This window comes from Botryllus schlosseri, chromosome 16 (genome assembly GCF_051294905.1).
Source record: "Botryllus schlosseri isolate E-star chromosome 16, Bs_hap1, whole genome shotgun sequence".
Taxonomy (NCBI): domain Eukaryota; kingdom Metazoa; phylum Chordata; class Ascidiacea; order Stolidobranchia; family Styelidae; genus Botryllus; species Botryllus schlosseri.
Genome location: NC_137251.1, coordinates 506598 through 521339, shown reverse-complemented (window position 1 = coordinate 521339; position 14742 = coordinate 506598). Strand labels below are relative to the sequence as shown.

Sequence of the window (14742 nt, the reverse complement as noted above, 5' to 3'; positions counted from 1 at the left end):
TAGTTCTGGTAGTGAATTTTGAAAAGCCAGTACCGTAGTTGTAGTTCTAGTTCTAGTTGAAGGTTTTGAAAAGTGAGTAATTCCACTTTTAGTTTTCGTTGAGGATTTTGAAAAGTGAAGTGTTGTAGTGTTGTTCTAGTTCTAGTAGCAATCTTTGAAAAGTGAGTAGCTGCAGTTGTAATTGTAGTCGAATGTTTTGGAAAGAGAGTACTTCTACTTCTTGTTCTCGTTGAGGATTTTGAAAAGCATATAGTTGTAGTTGTAGTTCTAGTTGCAAGCTTTGAAAAGTGAGTAGTTAGTTGTAGTTTCTTCTGTAGAGTCTTGAAAAGTGAGCAGTTGTAGTTCTAGTTCTAGTTGTGAGTTGTGAAAAGCGTAGTTACCCTCATCTAGTTCTAGTTGAGGATTTGAGAAGGGAGTAGCACTAGTTCTAGTTCCAGTTATGCATTTTTGAAAATCCAGTAGTTCGCACAAGTCTTCTCAATGAACGCCCGAGCATTCGGGAGGGCAAACACTCTACCTGGTGCTTGAGTGCTTATCGACATCATTGTTATCGCGTAAAAGATTGTGACGTGTCGGACAGGAATTTCGAACGAACCACACTTGACACTCGCCTCGTTTGTGGAACACGAACGATTATCGCTAATTGCAAATTAAGAGTCTATAATCGTGCGTGTCCACATAATAATCCTTTCTGTAGGCAAAGACAAGCGACATTATTTGCGAATTGCCGGTACGCTGCCGATGGCATGTCAGTGAGTACACATTTCCTGGCTGATTAGCGCGGGTTGTTGACAGATTTTCGCGCCAACATTGAGAGCAGTCTCGACCTTTGAGCTAATCGGACGTGTGGTGGGAATTCGTTCTGTCGAGTCGACATTACATGGCATTACACTTGAGCGTGGAACAAGCGAACGCGCGACTTAAAAACCCCAAACTAACCCTCAAGGCCTCAACCATAAATTAACCAAACCCTAACCCTAAAGCAGTGTTTTTATGTAATTTGTAACAAAATACTGCTTTTGGTTGTTAGGAATACCATCAATCATCTAATTGAAGCGCATCTTGGAGGTACAGAACTTCAATATACAATTGAATAACATACATAATATTCTATTGTGTAGTATGCTGACATGTCCACGGACCGCCTACGCAGGTCACTCAAGTCAACATAAGTCAAACGGGTTACGTCATAGCGTCTGTGGCTACTACCAACTGGGTGGTCATTTGTATGAAATCTGAGTTAACACTTTCTCAACAATTTGTACAATATGTCGCTAAGCGGCGATTGGTCGACGGTCGATCGTTTCCAAGAAATCCACTTGTCTCATGGCAATCGACAAAGTGGCCGTAGACTTGGGATATTACAATGATTGCCGGTTTTCAACAAGATACTCGAAATTGTTGCGAGTTCATTTGGTTTCTCGTACCAGATTGTGAGCGGATTTGATATTTTAGAACTCAAATACTGCTCTGGAGCCAAATCAAGAGTCTGTTTTGTCTCGTGTCTTACAGAGTTGGGACTGCTGAATAATTTCAGGTTTTCCAAATCCAAATCCATCTCTGCAACAAAATGTACAAACTCTCGACAAATTCTCGAATCGATCCGCCCAAAAAATTTCATCAAGAGTTAATTCCGGAACCCGCCAAAACGTCAGACAGAGCGTTGATTCATGTAAAATAAACAATGTTTTGTAGCAGAAAGCGCTTCTTAGGTTACTGATGAATCACAATTGATGCCTCCGGGCGGCAAACATAAAGCGATTGTTGCTTTGCGACGGCTTGGAAATGCGCGACAATTTGCGGATAATGACGGAGTAATCGCTACCTGTTTAGTCGTCTTTTTCTCACCCAACACACAAATGGCAGTTAATTCGAATACCTAAGGTAAAATGCGCCTTCTATGCGACCACAAAGAAAATAATGCCAGTTCTACATCACATTAAACATAGGTATTTTTAGAGAAGGAATTGGAGAAATACCTATTTCGACTGGACCTATTTCACGGCACTTTGTGACTGAGTGCTGGTGATCCTGACTTCACAGTTATGTCATTTCCAGCAACGTGCGTAGCTTTGTACTACGTGTTTCGTACGCTGTGATACGGCCAATATACGTTTACAGCCTTCCATGGTGGAAAATAGTACGGTACTTCAACTATAATTTTTGTTGATAAATTCACTGTTAATGGCAGATCTAGACCTAGTGCGTTGAGCGTAAAATTATTCAACAACAAGGAAATCACAGTCTGATTAACACAACTTATTATGACGACCGGCAGCACGCAGATGACTCTTTTGAAGTGCTTGTGACGTCACGCGCCTCTTGTCAAAACGTTGTAAGTAGCGGCAAACGTATCGCGCTGTCACAACAAATATCTATAGAGCGGCGACAACAAAGTTGGAACGAAATACTTCAACATCATTCTGCAGTAAAACAAGAATGACACATCAGTCTGTTCGAATTTTGTCGAGAATGGAAACCGGACCGGAAAAGTCACGCGTTTCAAGTATTCGACATTTGTCCTCTGACCCCTGACACGTTCCACTCTTGGCTTCAACTTCAACTTGTTGAGATTTGAAACCTGATCGCTTTTTCGAAATTCACGTTTCGCTACAGCGTCCACGGGAATTCGTCCATTATTAGGGATGCCTCTAAGAGTGAATTTATCAACGAGAATTATAGTTTTGATACTATTTTCCACTGTGGAAGCCTTAAAACCTCGATAGGAAATAGGTATGGCCGAAAAGAAATGATACCAAATAATCTTCAATATGATGCAAAACTGGCATTATAATCTTTGTGGTGGCATAAAAGGTCCATATTTGTGGCACTCGGTTTCGCCCAGCACGACTCGCGACAGCTTTTCCGAATGTCCATGAGGACTTCACGCCATTAATAAGCTGTTACATCAAACCCCAATCACGAAATAAGAGACGCAGATTAACGGCACGTTACGTCATCGCGACCCTAAATGAAAACTGCGGTCCCAATGAGACAATAATCGAGTTTAAACCACTAACGATGGAGGGTGATTATCGTTTGCGGAACGGTAACGATTTATGACCCGTTGGGACGCCATTTTCAATATTGAAGCACGATTCCGTACGCATATAAAGCTCAGCCCAGAGCTGCTCAATAGACCAACTATAGACAATTTTCATCTTTTCCTAAGTAGACTAGATCTAGAATCATAGCTGCACATTTTCACGTAAAAAATTCGATCAAAATAAGAGCGTGGACACATTTCGCAATTTGGATTAGAATTGGATTAGCGGCGCTGATTAGTCTACGTCTAATTAGAATTATCTCGTTCTCCAAGTCTGCCACGACCTTTATGATTGCAGTGTTCGGTTGTATTAGGTGTAGTGAAATATCGAGTGGAAGCAACCAATATCTCAATCTATGTCGTCTGCTATGGGCTCAACGAAGTATTCAAACGTTACGATGCAAGAATTCAGCTACAATGTCGCCCGGAAACCAAGCGAACTTCCGGTCAAGGTCACGGAAAAAGCGGTTGCCAGACAACGCCGATTCGTCAGAGCGGAAATCCAGCTTACTGCGTCGCATTGTATCGAGACAAGCTGGCATATTTCAGTCACAACTTTTCATTTTGTGACTACGAACCTCAAGTCTCACCGTCTTATAGTCTGTGAGTATCAGGTCATCAGCAAACAAAGGCGATTTTGGTGAATACGGGGCGCGGTTCTTAATACACCAGAACACAATGGAGCGCTTTAGTAGTTGAGTCGCCACAAGTAAACTCGTGTTTTGCTTGGTGATACTCCAGGGCTAAACTCACGCTACAGCGGATAACATGCAGGGTCAGAATTGAGATGCGACCGAGACGAGATTATCATTTACCATGCCACAATCTCATGTGCCGACCTCGCCTGAAACCAGACATGCACAAATAGATCATTCTAGTTGACTAATTAGACTAATTAGCGAGAAATGCCGATATTCTAATTATAACCTAATTTGCAACATGTTTCTATGCTCTGGTTTTAATTCTCATCTAATTTCTGGTTTTCTGAAAATACTACAGGAAAACTGTATAGTGCGAAACGAGCTAGGCTCGGTGTACAGTGTACGTACGTACATACATTTGACATTCCAATACTTATCAGAATCAAATTGATAAAAATTTGATCGAATTTCAAAGTTTGCGTAAATTCAGTAATTCTAATTCTTGATTTTGTTGTATTTCTTTCTAATTCGAAATCAGTTGCATTTCCAAGTTTTTTTCGAATTCAGACATTCTAATTATAATGTAATTTGGAAAAAACTGCGTGAGTAGAATTCTAATCTAATTTGTGAAAAACCGTGTAGCTATAATTCTAATTCTAATGAATTAGGGAAATCCAAAAATATTATAGTTGTCCATTCCTGCTTATCAGATCACTATCGAACGTTGATCGACTCTATTTCTATAAATAAGTTTTACATTTTTCGGATTTCAAATACGACGATAAAAAAACTAGACATTGAACGCGCTCGCGTCTGATTGGATGATTCATTGCACGCTTCGTTAAATACGACGGCTAGACGGTCTAGAAAAATTTTACTAAAAATACCTTTCCCCGCATAAAGCCTAATCTAATCCTCCGTAAACACGCCATTTGTTATGTGGAATGGGAGTTATAATAGACGTCGATGCGACCAGTCTGTTTTATAGCCCACGATAACGTACTTATGAATTCTTTTCGTAACTAGATTCAAAGCCAGCTGATTCTTTGTGTACTTGAAGTAGTTTTAGGTTGCTTTTGAAATCACTACTTCTACTCGTACTTGAGTCGATTTTTGCGTCGCTACTTCTTCTACTTGAGCAGCTTTATTGACTACTCTGACCACGTCTTATTTTTTGATTATTTTGTGCGTTTCAACCTCTCAGCACCATTCAGCAATTTCAGTAATATTATCACTGAAACTTTTCAAACTTATAAAATACTTTGCAACAATGTCGCGAACATCTCCAGATCGATGATAAAGCAAATTTCGCTTCTGTGACGTCACAGGGGCGCCTCTTAACTACAATCGAGTGGAATCTTCCTCAAACACAGACGCAGCCGATATGGCGCGACCATACGAGGTGTGTTTGCGGTTTCATTGTATACGACCGCAATAGAATGTCTGCGTAACACCCACTGATAGCCTTTAAACAATGAAACCGTGGCCGTAAATAGATTGGCGGCGAGTCACGTCACAAGAGTTGGACAATTAGAACCTTTTTAGTTTTCACAAATTAGATTAAAATTAGAACTATAGCTACACAGTTTTTTTATCAATTTAGATTCGAATTTGATTTATAGCTACACAGTTTTTCCAAAAGTAGATTAGAATTAGAATTATTGCTACGCAGTTTTCCCAAATTAGGCTGCACAATTGAATAGTATTTAAAGTTCTGTACCTCTACGAAGCTCTTCAAATTAGATTGGAAATTTAATTATAGCTACACTGTTTCTTCCAATTTAGATCAAAAGTAGAATTTATAGCTGTACACCGTTCATCGCTAATTAAATTACGATTAGAAATACTGCATTTCGTAAAACTTGGAAATTTATTCAACAAAAATCCAGTTCAAATGGCAAATGTATGTACACTAGGGTTGTTCAAAAAAAACTTTTTTTTCCAAATCTCACTCGCCTAGTGACTAAATCGTCAGGCTGTCTAAGAAAACGATGCACACCAAATTTGACTCAATTCCAACCAGTAGAGGCCGTGCAATCTTGAATTGAAATTTTTAATTTATTATTAAAAATTAAAAAAGAAAAAATTAAAATTTTTGTGTTAACCCCATGAAATTGTTGAGCTGTCTTCAAAGACGATGCAAAACAAATTTGAGTCAATTCCGACTTGTAGAAGCGGAATTATTTGAGTTTTTTGTTGATAATCCCCGGATCAAGGATAATTCGAGAATTATCAACGAAAAACTCGAATAACTCCGCTTCCATAAGTCGGAATTGACTCAAATTTGTTTTGCATCGTCTTTGAAGACAGCTCAACAATTTCATGGGGTTAACAGAAAAATTTGAAAATTTTCTTTTTTAATTTTTAATAATAAATTAAAAACTTCAATTCAAGATTGCACGGCCTCTACTGGTTGGAATTGAGTCAAATTTGGTGTGCATCGATTTATTAGACAACCTGACGATTTAGTCACTAGGCGAGTGAGATTTGGAATAAAAAGTTTTTTTTGAACAACCCTAATGTACACCAAGCTTGGCTCGTTCCGCACGATACACTTCTCCAATAGCATTTTGAGGAAGATCAGATATTAGATTTGAATAAAAATGAGAGCATAAAGCAATGGACAAATTAGATTAGAATTAGATTACTGTTATTTGACTTTAATAAGTCTGATTAGACAATTAGAATTACATAGTTAACCATAACCAAGTGTGCGCGTGTCAGGTCTGCCTCGCGATAGATTTGACCGAAAGCCAAAAACCGTCGCTGTTGAATTTGCGATCAAAGAATTTGCGTCCAAAGCTGCTCGCTTGTGATGACAGGCGGCGATGTGATTCTTACGGCCCAGATGTTAAACATGGCGCGACCGTCATATCACAATCGGATCTGTCGCGTTCGATCGACCCGATTTATCTCGTGACCTCAATTGTGAGGTGACAACCACACTTGAACGACTACATAATTCTAGTTGTTTAATTGGACTAATTAGTACGAAATTCTCGTAAACTAATTTGTGAAATGTTTTAAGCTCCCATTCTAATTCTAATCAAATTTCTGTTTTTTCTGAAAATGTTACAGTGTGAAACGAGCCCAGCTTTGTGTGCAGACATTCGCTCTTTCCGGGCTTACGAGAAACTTTGATTTGATAAGTGAAATTGATTTTGGTCGAATTTATTTCCAATTTTGAATTGAATTGAATTTCCAAGTTTTTACGAAATGCAGTAATTCTAATTCTACAGATTTGGAAAAAGCAGTGTAGCTATAATTCCAATTATAATTTAAATTGGAAGAACCTGTGTAGCTATAATTCTAATTATCATATAATTTGTGAAATGTTTATATGCTTTCATTTCAATTTTAATATCATTTCTGGATTTTTTGTGAAAATGCTACAGGAGAACTGTATCCTGCAAAACGAGCCAAACTTTTTTAAGAGAATCCTCGTGCATGTGATCATGAACTCTGATTGCATGGGAACTGAACTTAGATGTTGTTGTATTTCTTTCTAATTAGAAAATGAATTCAATTTCCGAATTCAGTAATTCTAATTGTGATGTTATTTGAGAAAAACGGTGCGAATATCATTGTAATTCTACTGCTATTTGAAAAAATTGAAAATTCTCTAGTTATCGAATTGTGGTGACAGCATTGCGCCGAACTCAAGTTCTTCGGGAGCACCCAACGACCGCTAATGAAACAAATGTCGCGGTTTCTGGTTGTGTATTTATCACAATTCAATGAGTTAGTTATAACAACACAATGGCACAAATATAATTTCCGCGAGCTAACAATAGACTTCTGGTAGCCTTTCCATTTCAAACATCGTAATCCCCATTCAAGAGGACAACCAAATAACGGAAGTCGGTTACCCCACCTCGAGGCAACGTTGTTACGTCACACGGCGCCTCTAATTCAACAATCACTCGAATGTTCGACTTTCAAACCAAACAAAGATTCGTGTGAAGCCTACACACCAGATTTTGGAGAACTCTAGAATTTAGATTAGAATTAGAATTATTGCGACATAGTTTATACCAAATTATGTTAGAATGAGAAGTCTGGTTGCATTGTTGTGACCGGCGTTCAAGTTTCCGGTTGTGGTGTTTGTGGACAACATGATTATCCAATTGTTTCGCGTGAGTGCGATGTCGTCATATAGCCCGCGGGTCTCAATATACACAGGAAGTGTTTGCTTATTATATGAACAATATAAAATAATACAAATGTTCACTTATACGCGTGCGCTATAACGGACGGATGAAAATTTTGGTCTTAGTTACCAGAGATATGCGCGTATTTAGATTTAAGAAAACCGGATTTGATGATTTTGGACGGATTTTGATCGGATGTAGATTCGCGATTATTTTAAAGCTACATTTGGATTTGGAATTGGATATTAAATTTACGCAGTTTGCATAACTACAAATCCGCAACTAGAACTAGAACTACTCACTTTTCAAAATCCACGATTATACCAAGAACTACACAAAAACGGTATTTAATTGCCGTCAACTAACTACATTGGTAGATTGTACAAGTGTGCCCGCAGATATCATTTACAAGAGTCACGTAGCACGGTGTTCGGATCGATCGCACCGACGTGCCGTGCGTGACTGCGATATTTTCCCAGCCGTAACCGAAGCCGGGTCTTAACGCGTATTCATTATTTGAATTTCATTTTTCCATGACGGTTGTTTTCGATTCTCAAAGCATTCTTTGATCAGCATAGCTGTATTTGAAATTTGATACGCGTCCTACATAAACACGGGGATAGTTACTACACCACCAGCATCGTTTCTCACATCTCGCGAACTCAGTAGATAACCAATAATCATATTATATTGCTATTCTCTATATACAGACACTAATCATTCTTTGATATCTTTCATGAATCAAGGTCAACACTAAACATAAATGCTAGTATAATAATGCGACCCGCATAAACGTAATTCCCGCAAGCTCGCAATTTCTATCGTTAAGTTGTGGCACAATAAACAGTAATTCGTATTAATACAAGATGACTGATTGTACGGTGACTCAATGACGACCCATGCATTAAGAATCGACAATGAACTCATACAATGCCGTGCCAGCTTGATTGTGGCTTTTAATTGCAATTGCGTGCATCTTGTACAACATATTAGTACAGAAAAGTTGGCATAAATGTGAAATTGCTCACTAAAGTAAACAAAGAAAACACTAAAGACCCTTCCTTGACAAAGTACTTGCGTTGGTGGGGATATCCTAAGTACTATTTGAACCCTATATGCGTGTTTTACACAGAAATACAGTATACAGTGGCTATTGAATGGTTTCGTATCGAAAATACTATATAACACAACTGAAGGTATAGCTAAAGTATGTTTTTTGCGAGCTGTCCCAATTATTGCAGTATAACGCAGCTTCAATGCATTCAGTACGGCGCCGGTACGCAACAGTACCGTATTTAAAAGGCGTCGTGTGCCTTGACGCACGTCCATGATGCGAATAATTCATTTCCCGCTTAACTCGGCCAAAATTGAGCTGATCAAACGTCCGAATGAAGCGGACTCGACTGTGCTCCGATTGAATAGCAATCCGAAATAATTTAGAAAAAGCGATTTTGTCCGACACTAGCTTTTCTCTCGCACGAAATCTGATTAAAAAGATACAGGAATTTTCTGTTCTCTCTTGCCGGCAGAATTGAAGTTCACCGAAGCAGCGAAGCACGAAACATTCTTACAAGCACACGCAACATATAGCAAGCATGACTTACCTTGTATACGTTGTTGTCTTCTATGCATTCGCCTGCAATTGAAAGCAAAAGTCGTAAAGCAAGACTAGGAACCCAAGATGGATTTTTATTTGCCATCCCACCGAAATATTTTGGGTCGATTCTCGTCAGAGGTGATCGTCAGTAACTAGTGGAGAATTGGAAAGAACTTTGTATACCAAAAATCGTATCAACAAATATGACATTAACTCAATATCTGTTTGTTGATGAAAATACAGATATTCAACAATAATATACACAATTGATTAATATGTTCATATTGAAGTAAATCCTAGCAATCTCGACTGACACTCGTCAAGGGTTACAGTCGGCAACTATTATAGAATTGGAAAGAACTTCGCCTACGATTGTTGGTATACAACGTCCTATTCAATGCTTTGAGTAAATCTGAGCGAAGGAGTCGACCGCCACTTATTTAGTAATCAGCTTACCAGATTCGAATCGGGACTCTGATCATAAAGAGGTTGGTTACCACTGCTCCGCATGAATAGTGATTTTCGGTAATTCTACGTACCTCATAGCAGATGACGCATAAAATTGGATTTAAAGTCTGGGTTGAGGATGGTATTTGCGTATAAATAACGGTAAGATACTTTTGGGGGTAAGGGACTTTAATATACATTTGGATGATATATTGATATTGAAATAAACCCGAATATTTTCGGCTGACATCCGTCAAGGGTAATCGCCAGCGACTAAAAGAGAATTCAAAATAACTTTGTATATCAACAATCGTTAAAAGTTAAAAGGTAGTTAAGTTAGTCTTTTTTGAATCTATTGAACGTCAATTCGCGGATTAGTTCCGGTGGCGTGTTTCAAATGGTAAATCCCGGTCAATCAATAGATCACTGATTCACGGTATTGTGGATATTTCAAATGTACGAGGATCTTGTGATACGAGAGTGGAGATATTTAGCGATTTTGGACCGAAATCTTGTATGAGACATTTTTCACGCCCGTTGCGTAAAAATGTCTCAGACTATCAATTTCCGGCTGCTAGTAATCGAGCCAAAAAAACGCCTACAGAACGGCCGGGCATGAGGCAGTCAGAAACCAAGAACTCCCACTTTAAAATGTAAATTAAAATAAAAAATATGCCTACTTGAACTACTTTTTCCAGTGGTGATCTTTTGGATTTAGACTATACTTTTACTTTTAATTGAAACTTTTCGTTTTTTTAGGCAAAATTAGTTGATAAAATTCGAGTCCGAGTAATTCGTGTTCGATCAAATTCGGTTCGATTTTTTTTGTCGTACCATGCTTCCCAGAAAAGAGCTCGCGTGCCAGCGAGGGAAAAAGTCTGGCGCTCAATCAAAATTCCTCAAATAACAGAAAATGTCTTCCTTGAAATCAGAGCCTAAGCAGATCATTTGAAATGCGTAGCACGCCTTGATCTAGAAACTTTCCAAAACAATTCGAGGTCACTGTTTTGGCACGTGTTTGATCAAAGTTAACGAATGTTCAACCGCTAGCTTCCTTGTCAGCAAACAACGCAATCTATCGCGTCACAAAAGCTCGCGGAGTTGTCGTCAACAAATATCAAAAGGGTGAGAGTCAACATATCGCGTTTCTGACTGAAAACTTATATTGTTTCACCCCACAACGAAAGATACTAACCTTGAGTCTTTGAAAATTTCAAACTCAGCAACAGCGATATCCATAAAATCGTCAAATTCCTCATTCTTGCGTAATAATCCCAGTGAAATTTTACTTCACATGCCTGTAAGATCGGCCAGACCACTCTTAAAACTCCTGGGTTCGGAGCTCGGATAAAAAAACTCGATAAATAAAATTGCAGCAGCTCTGAAATGATATTGTTATATCAAGAGAATCTTGTAGGTGCAGAACTTCAATATACAATTGAATAATATCTTTGTATTGAAATAACCCGAATATTTTCACTAACTTGGGATATGTATATATATTTGGGTTATTTTGTCAACAAAATTAGTATTCGAAGAGCCTCTTGGGCGTAAAGAGCTTCAATATGAAATTAAATAATATGTCGATGTTGAAATTTGAAATAAACTTTGATATTTTCGGCTGACATTCGTCAGGGGTAATCGTCAGCAACCGGTAAATAATTGGAAATAACGTTGTATAAGAGATTATAGTTGTCAACGACTCCAATGGTATCTGGGGTTTCTTTGAAAGAATTGATACAATCAAAAATATCGCCGAAATTTTATCGAAACGGGCAGCTTGAACGTTTGTTTAATTTTCCCGATAAAACAGGCACTGTTTGCACGATAGCCGCACAATCGCACATGCGCGCTGACGTCCGTTCTGTTTACTCTGAAGCGGTCGCCAATATTTACTCTTTCCGAAAGAATTTTTCAGGCAATCGAACATTTTAACCTACAACCCAATATCGCGCAGAGCCAAGCATACGTACTACGCAGTTACGCAAGCCCGAGCCGAGTTTGTCTTTATAAAGCGAACCCGCCTTGTAGAAACTATACTGAATTTTCAAGACTGGCAACTAAAGCTAGAACTAAAGACCACTGAAAGTCAGCGAATAACGAACCAAAACACAACTAACAAGGTTCATGTTTGAAGCAATTAGAACTAGAACTTGAACGACTTACTTTTTAAAATCGCAACTAGAACTCGAACTAGAACGAGCAAACCGTAAAAGTCTAATTCCGAAACCATTGATTGATTGTTATTTTATCGGAATCACACCGGCTTTCCAAATAAACATCACTAGAATATTAATGACGACTCAGATATACAGGTAACTGTATTGATTTTAAAATGCGCAACTAGAACTAGAACTAGGTCTGGTCAAAACAGTATAGTTGGCGGTCTGGTAGTTTGTACAAGCCTAAAGCAAACTGTTTGTGACGGGACAAGAGCATTCTGGCGCAACGCACCGGGCAATACGAACCAATCCGTGACTTTTCGGATCGTATTAGTTTGAAATCAGGTTTATTCAGCTGTCTATTTGACTTAAAATGTCGTGGAATTTCATGGGTCTCTGGCGCCGTTGCGACGTATGAACGCAAAAATGATGGCTCAAGAACACGATTCACGTGAACATGACCCGCCGGCCACCATACTCCTGGGATATATATCTATACGTAAATATTTGGGTATTCGACTCCTTTTCACCAATTGGAGGGGCGTGAAATCACAATTTACTACCAGAAAGTAGCGCTACATGCGTTACAACCCGCACTGTAGCGGAAATCTGAAAAACACACCCATTTTCAACAGTGTTGAGATGACTCGAGTCATCACTTGACTCGAGTCAGATTCAAGTCACTTTTTTCGCATGACTTGACTTGACTCGAGTCACTTTGCTAAAATGACTTGACTTGACTCGGCGTATCAGAGACGTGAATTGACTCGTGACTCGCAGCAAAATTCACGAGTCAATTTCAAGTCATCAAGTAATCGGTGTCGATAAAAATCACTTTATCTTGCATATGATCGGATTGTTCGCGAAACGCTGGTGTAACCCGTGAGAGCGACCAATCATTCAATGATCGTGCGTTTTACTGAGCCTCCATTGTTCTCTCACAAACAAATTGACCGCAAACGAAGTGATCGAAGCTTACAGCTTGCGCTGTCGTAAACTAGCATAGTGAAGTAACTTTATAGCAAAATTTCTATTTCTGTTCCATGTTCTTACCTTAACAAAACCTCTTGTTTTAATGAAATTGAATTCGAATATGGTTCATATATAGTCGATCCCCAACCATTGGCGCAGGCTCGAATTGTATCACATCAATTTGTAAATGGGTAATGTATTGCATCTTATCAATTCGTTTCTCTATTCTCTATTTTGGCTGGTAACTATAAACTGAGGCTATGCAATTACTTACGTAGCTTGCAGTTCTACGTATATTTGAACGATACAGCGCCTTCTTGTGTGTACATTTAAGTCTGTATTCGTTCATCGCATCAAAATCAATGACCACTCAATCTGTATTTCTGACAGCTAGCAAAATGCAATGACGTAATCAAGCCTCACACTTCGAAAAGGCTACCTGACTCGAATTGTGACTTGACTCGTGACTTGACTTGACTTGACTCGACTTGACTCGAGTGACCTCCAAAAATCGAGTGACTTGACTTGACTCGAGTCACCTTCGAAAATCGATTGACTTGACTTGACTCGAGTCAAAATGTGCAATGACTCGAAATGACTCGTGACTCGAAGGTAATGACTTGATCCCAACACTGATTTTCAATGGATTTACAGTGTAGAACTGTGTTCGTTTTTGATGCCGGGGCGTGGCCGTGAAGCAGGATCAGAATGCCGAGACAGATGTGGAGGCTTGAAGCTATATGTTTGCGGTTTATCCGGCTCGATTGCGCAACGTATCGTGCAAAATTGTTACTCAATACTCCTAACTTTTGACAACACCGTGTCCTACATAGCTCAAGTGTACATTGTACGACATCAATTCTAGCTTGTCGCTTACAGAGTCTAATGCAGATACGCCTCCGGCCACAAACTGCTAGAGCCTGTACAACGCTCCATTAAATGTTGTGTTTTGAGCGGCTCAGCTATCTCAGATCGCATCAATTCTTGAAATGCAGAGAGAAATGAGAAAATGATTGTCCCAAGTCTAGCTGCGTTGATCCGAAGATTTTCTCAATGTCCTTGCATACTAGCGATAGTGATATGATATATTTCCCTTCGAGGTCGAGATAGTTTCTTCACAGCGATCGCATTTTCGGCTTTTCCGAAACCTTCAGATGTCTCCATGAAGTATCGCATAACTGAAATTACCAGTGCGTGATGATGGCGTTATTGTCCGTCGAAGGCGTGCAATTTTCCGGCCTTGCAAACGTAACTTTCCCTCCACTCTTACATTGGTACAAATTACAACAGAAATGATGTAAAATCCTTAAGTTTGGCGGTCATATCAGCACAACCAGATCGATCATGTAGACCCGATAACGTAGCATTTATACTTCGAACTAACACTAAAAACTACAGACAGCTGATTATAATTCTGTCTCGTGTAGAATGAGTCGTTGCAATCTTGTTCACGGATAATACCGGAGGTAAATCGACTCCAGAACATACTATTTCTTTTCTAATATACAATACAACGTTTTTTCCTATTCTTTCCCAGTTGCTGACGATTACCCCTGACGAGTGTAAGCCGAAAACAGTCAGGTTCATTACAATATCAATTCAATTCTATATTGAAGTTCTGTCCCTCCAAGAAGCTCTGCAAGGTCAGAATAGTGAGATAGCTGCATAAAGTCATGATGATGATGATGATGAAGGTAATTTTACTTTTCGTTTTACGATCTTGAAC

The 14742-nt window shown here is 39.0% G+C and overlaps 2 protein-coding genes across 2 annotated transcripts in view; one reads left to right on the top strand and one right to left on the bottom strand.

Annotated features, from left to right (window-relative positions):
* LOC145458497 (extracellular matrix organizing protein FRAS1-like) overlaps nt 1-12432 on the bottom strand; it is a 73345-nt gene extending 60913 nt beyond the window's left edge. Inside the window, exons 1-2 of the mRNA XM_080336875.1 lie at nt 11078-12432; nt 9443-9474 (exon numbers count right to left, since the gene is read on the bottom strand). Coding sequence (XP_080193001.1) covers nt 9443-9474; nt 11078-11141 — 96 coding nt within the window. The 5' untranslated portion in view covers nt 11142-12432. The remainder of the gene's footprint in view (nt 1-9442; nt 9475-11077) is intronic.
* The window catches only part of LOC145458499 (uncharacterized), a 178619-nt gene that overhangs the window by 109695 nt on the left and 54182 nt on the right, over nt 1-14742 (top strand). The window lies entirely within an intron of this gene.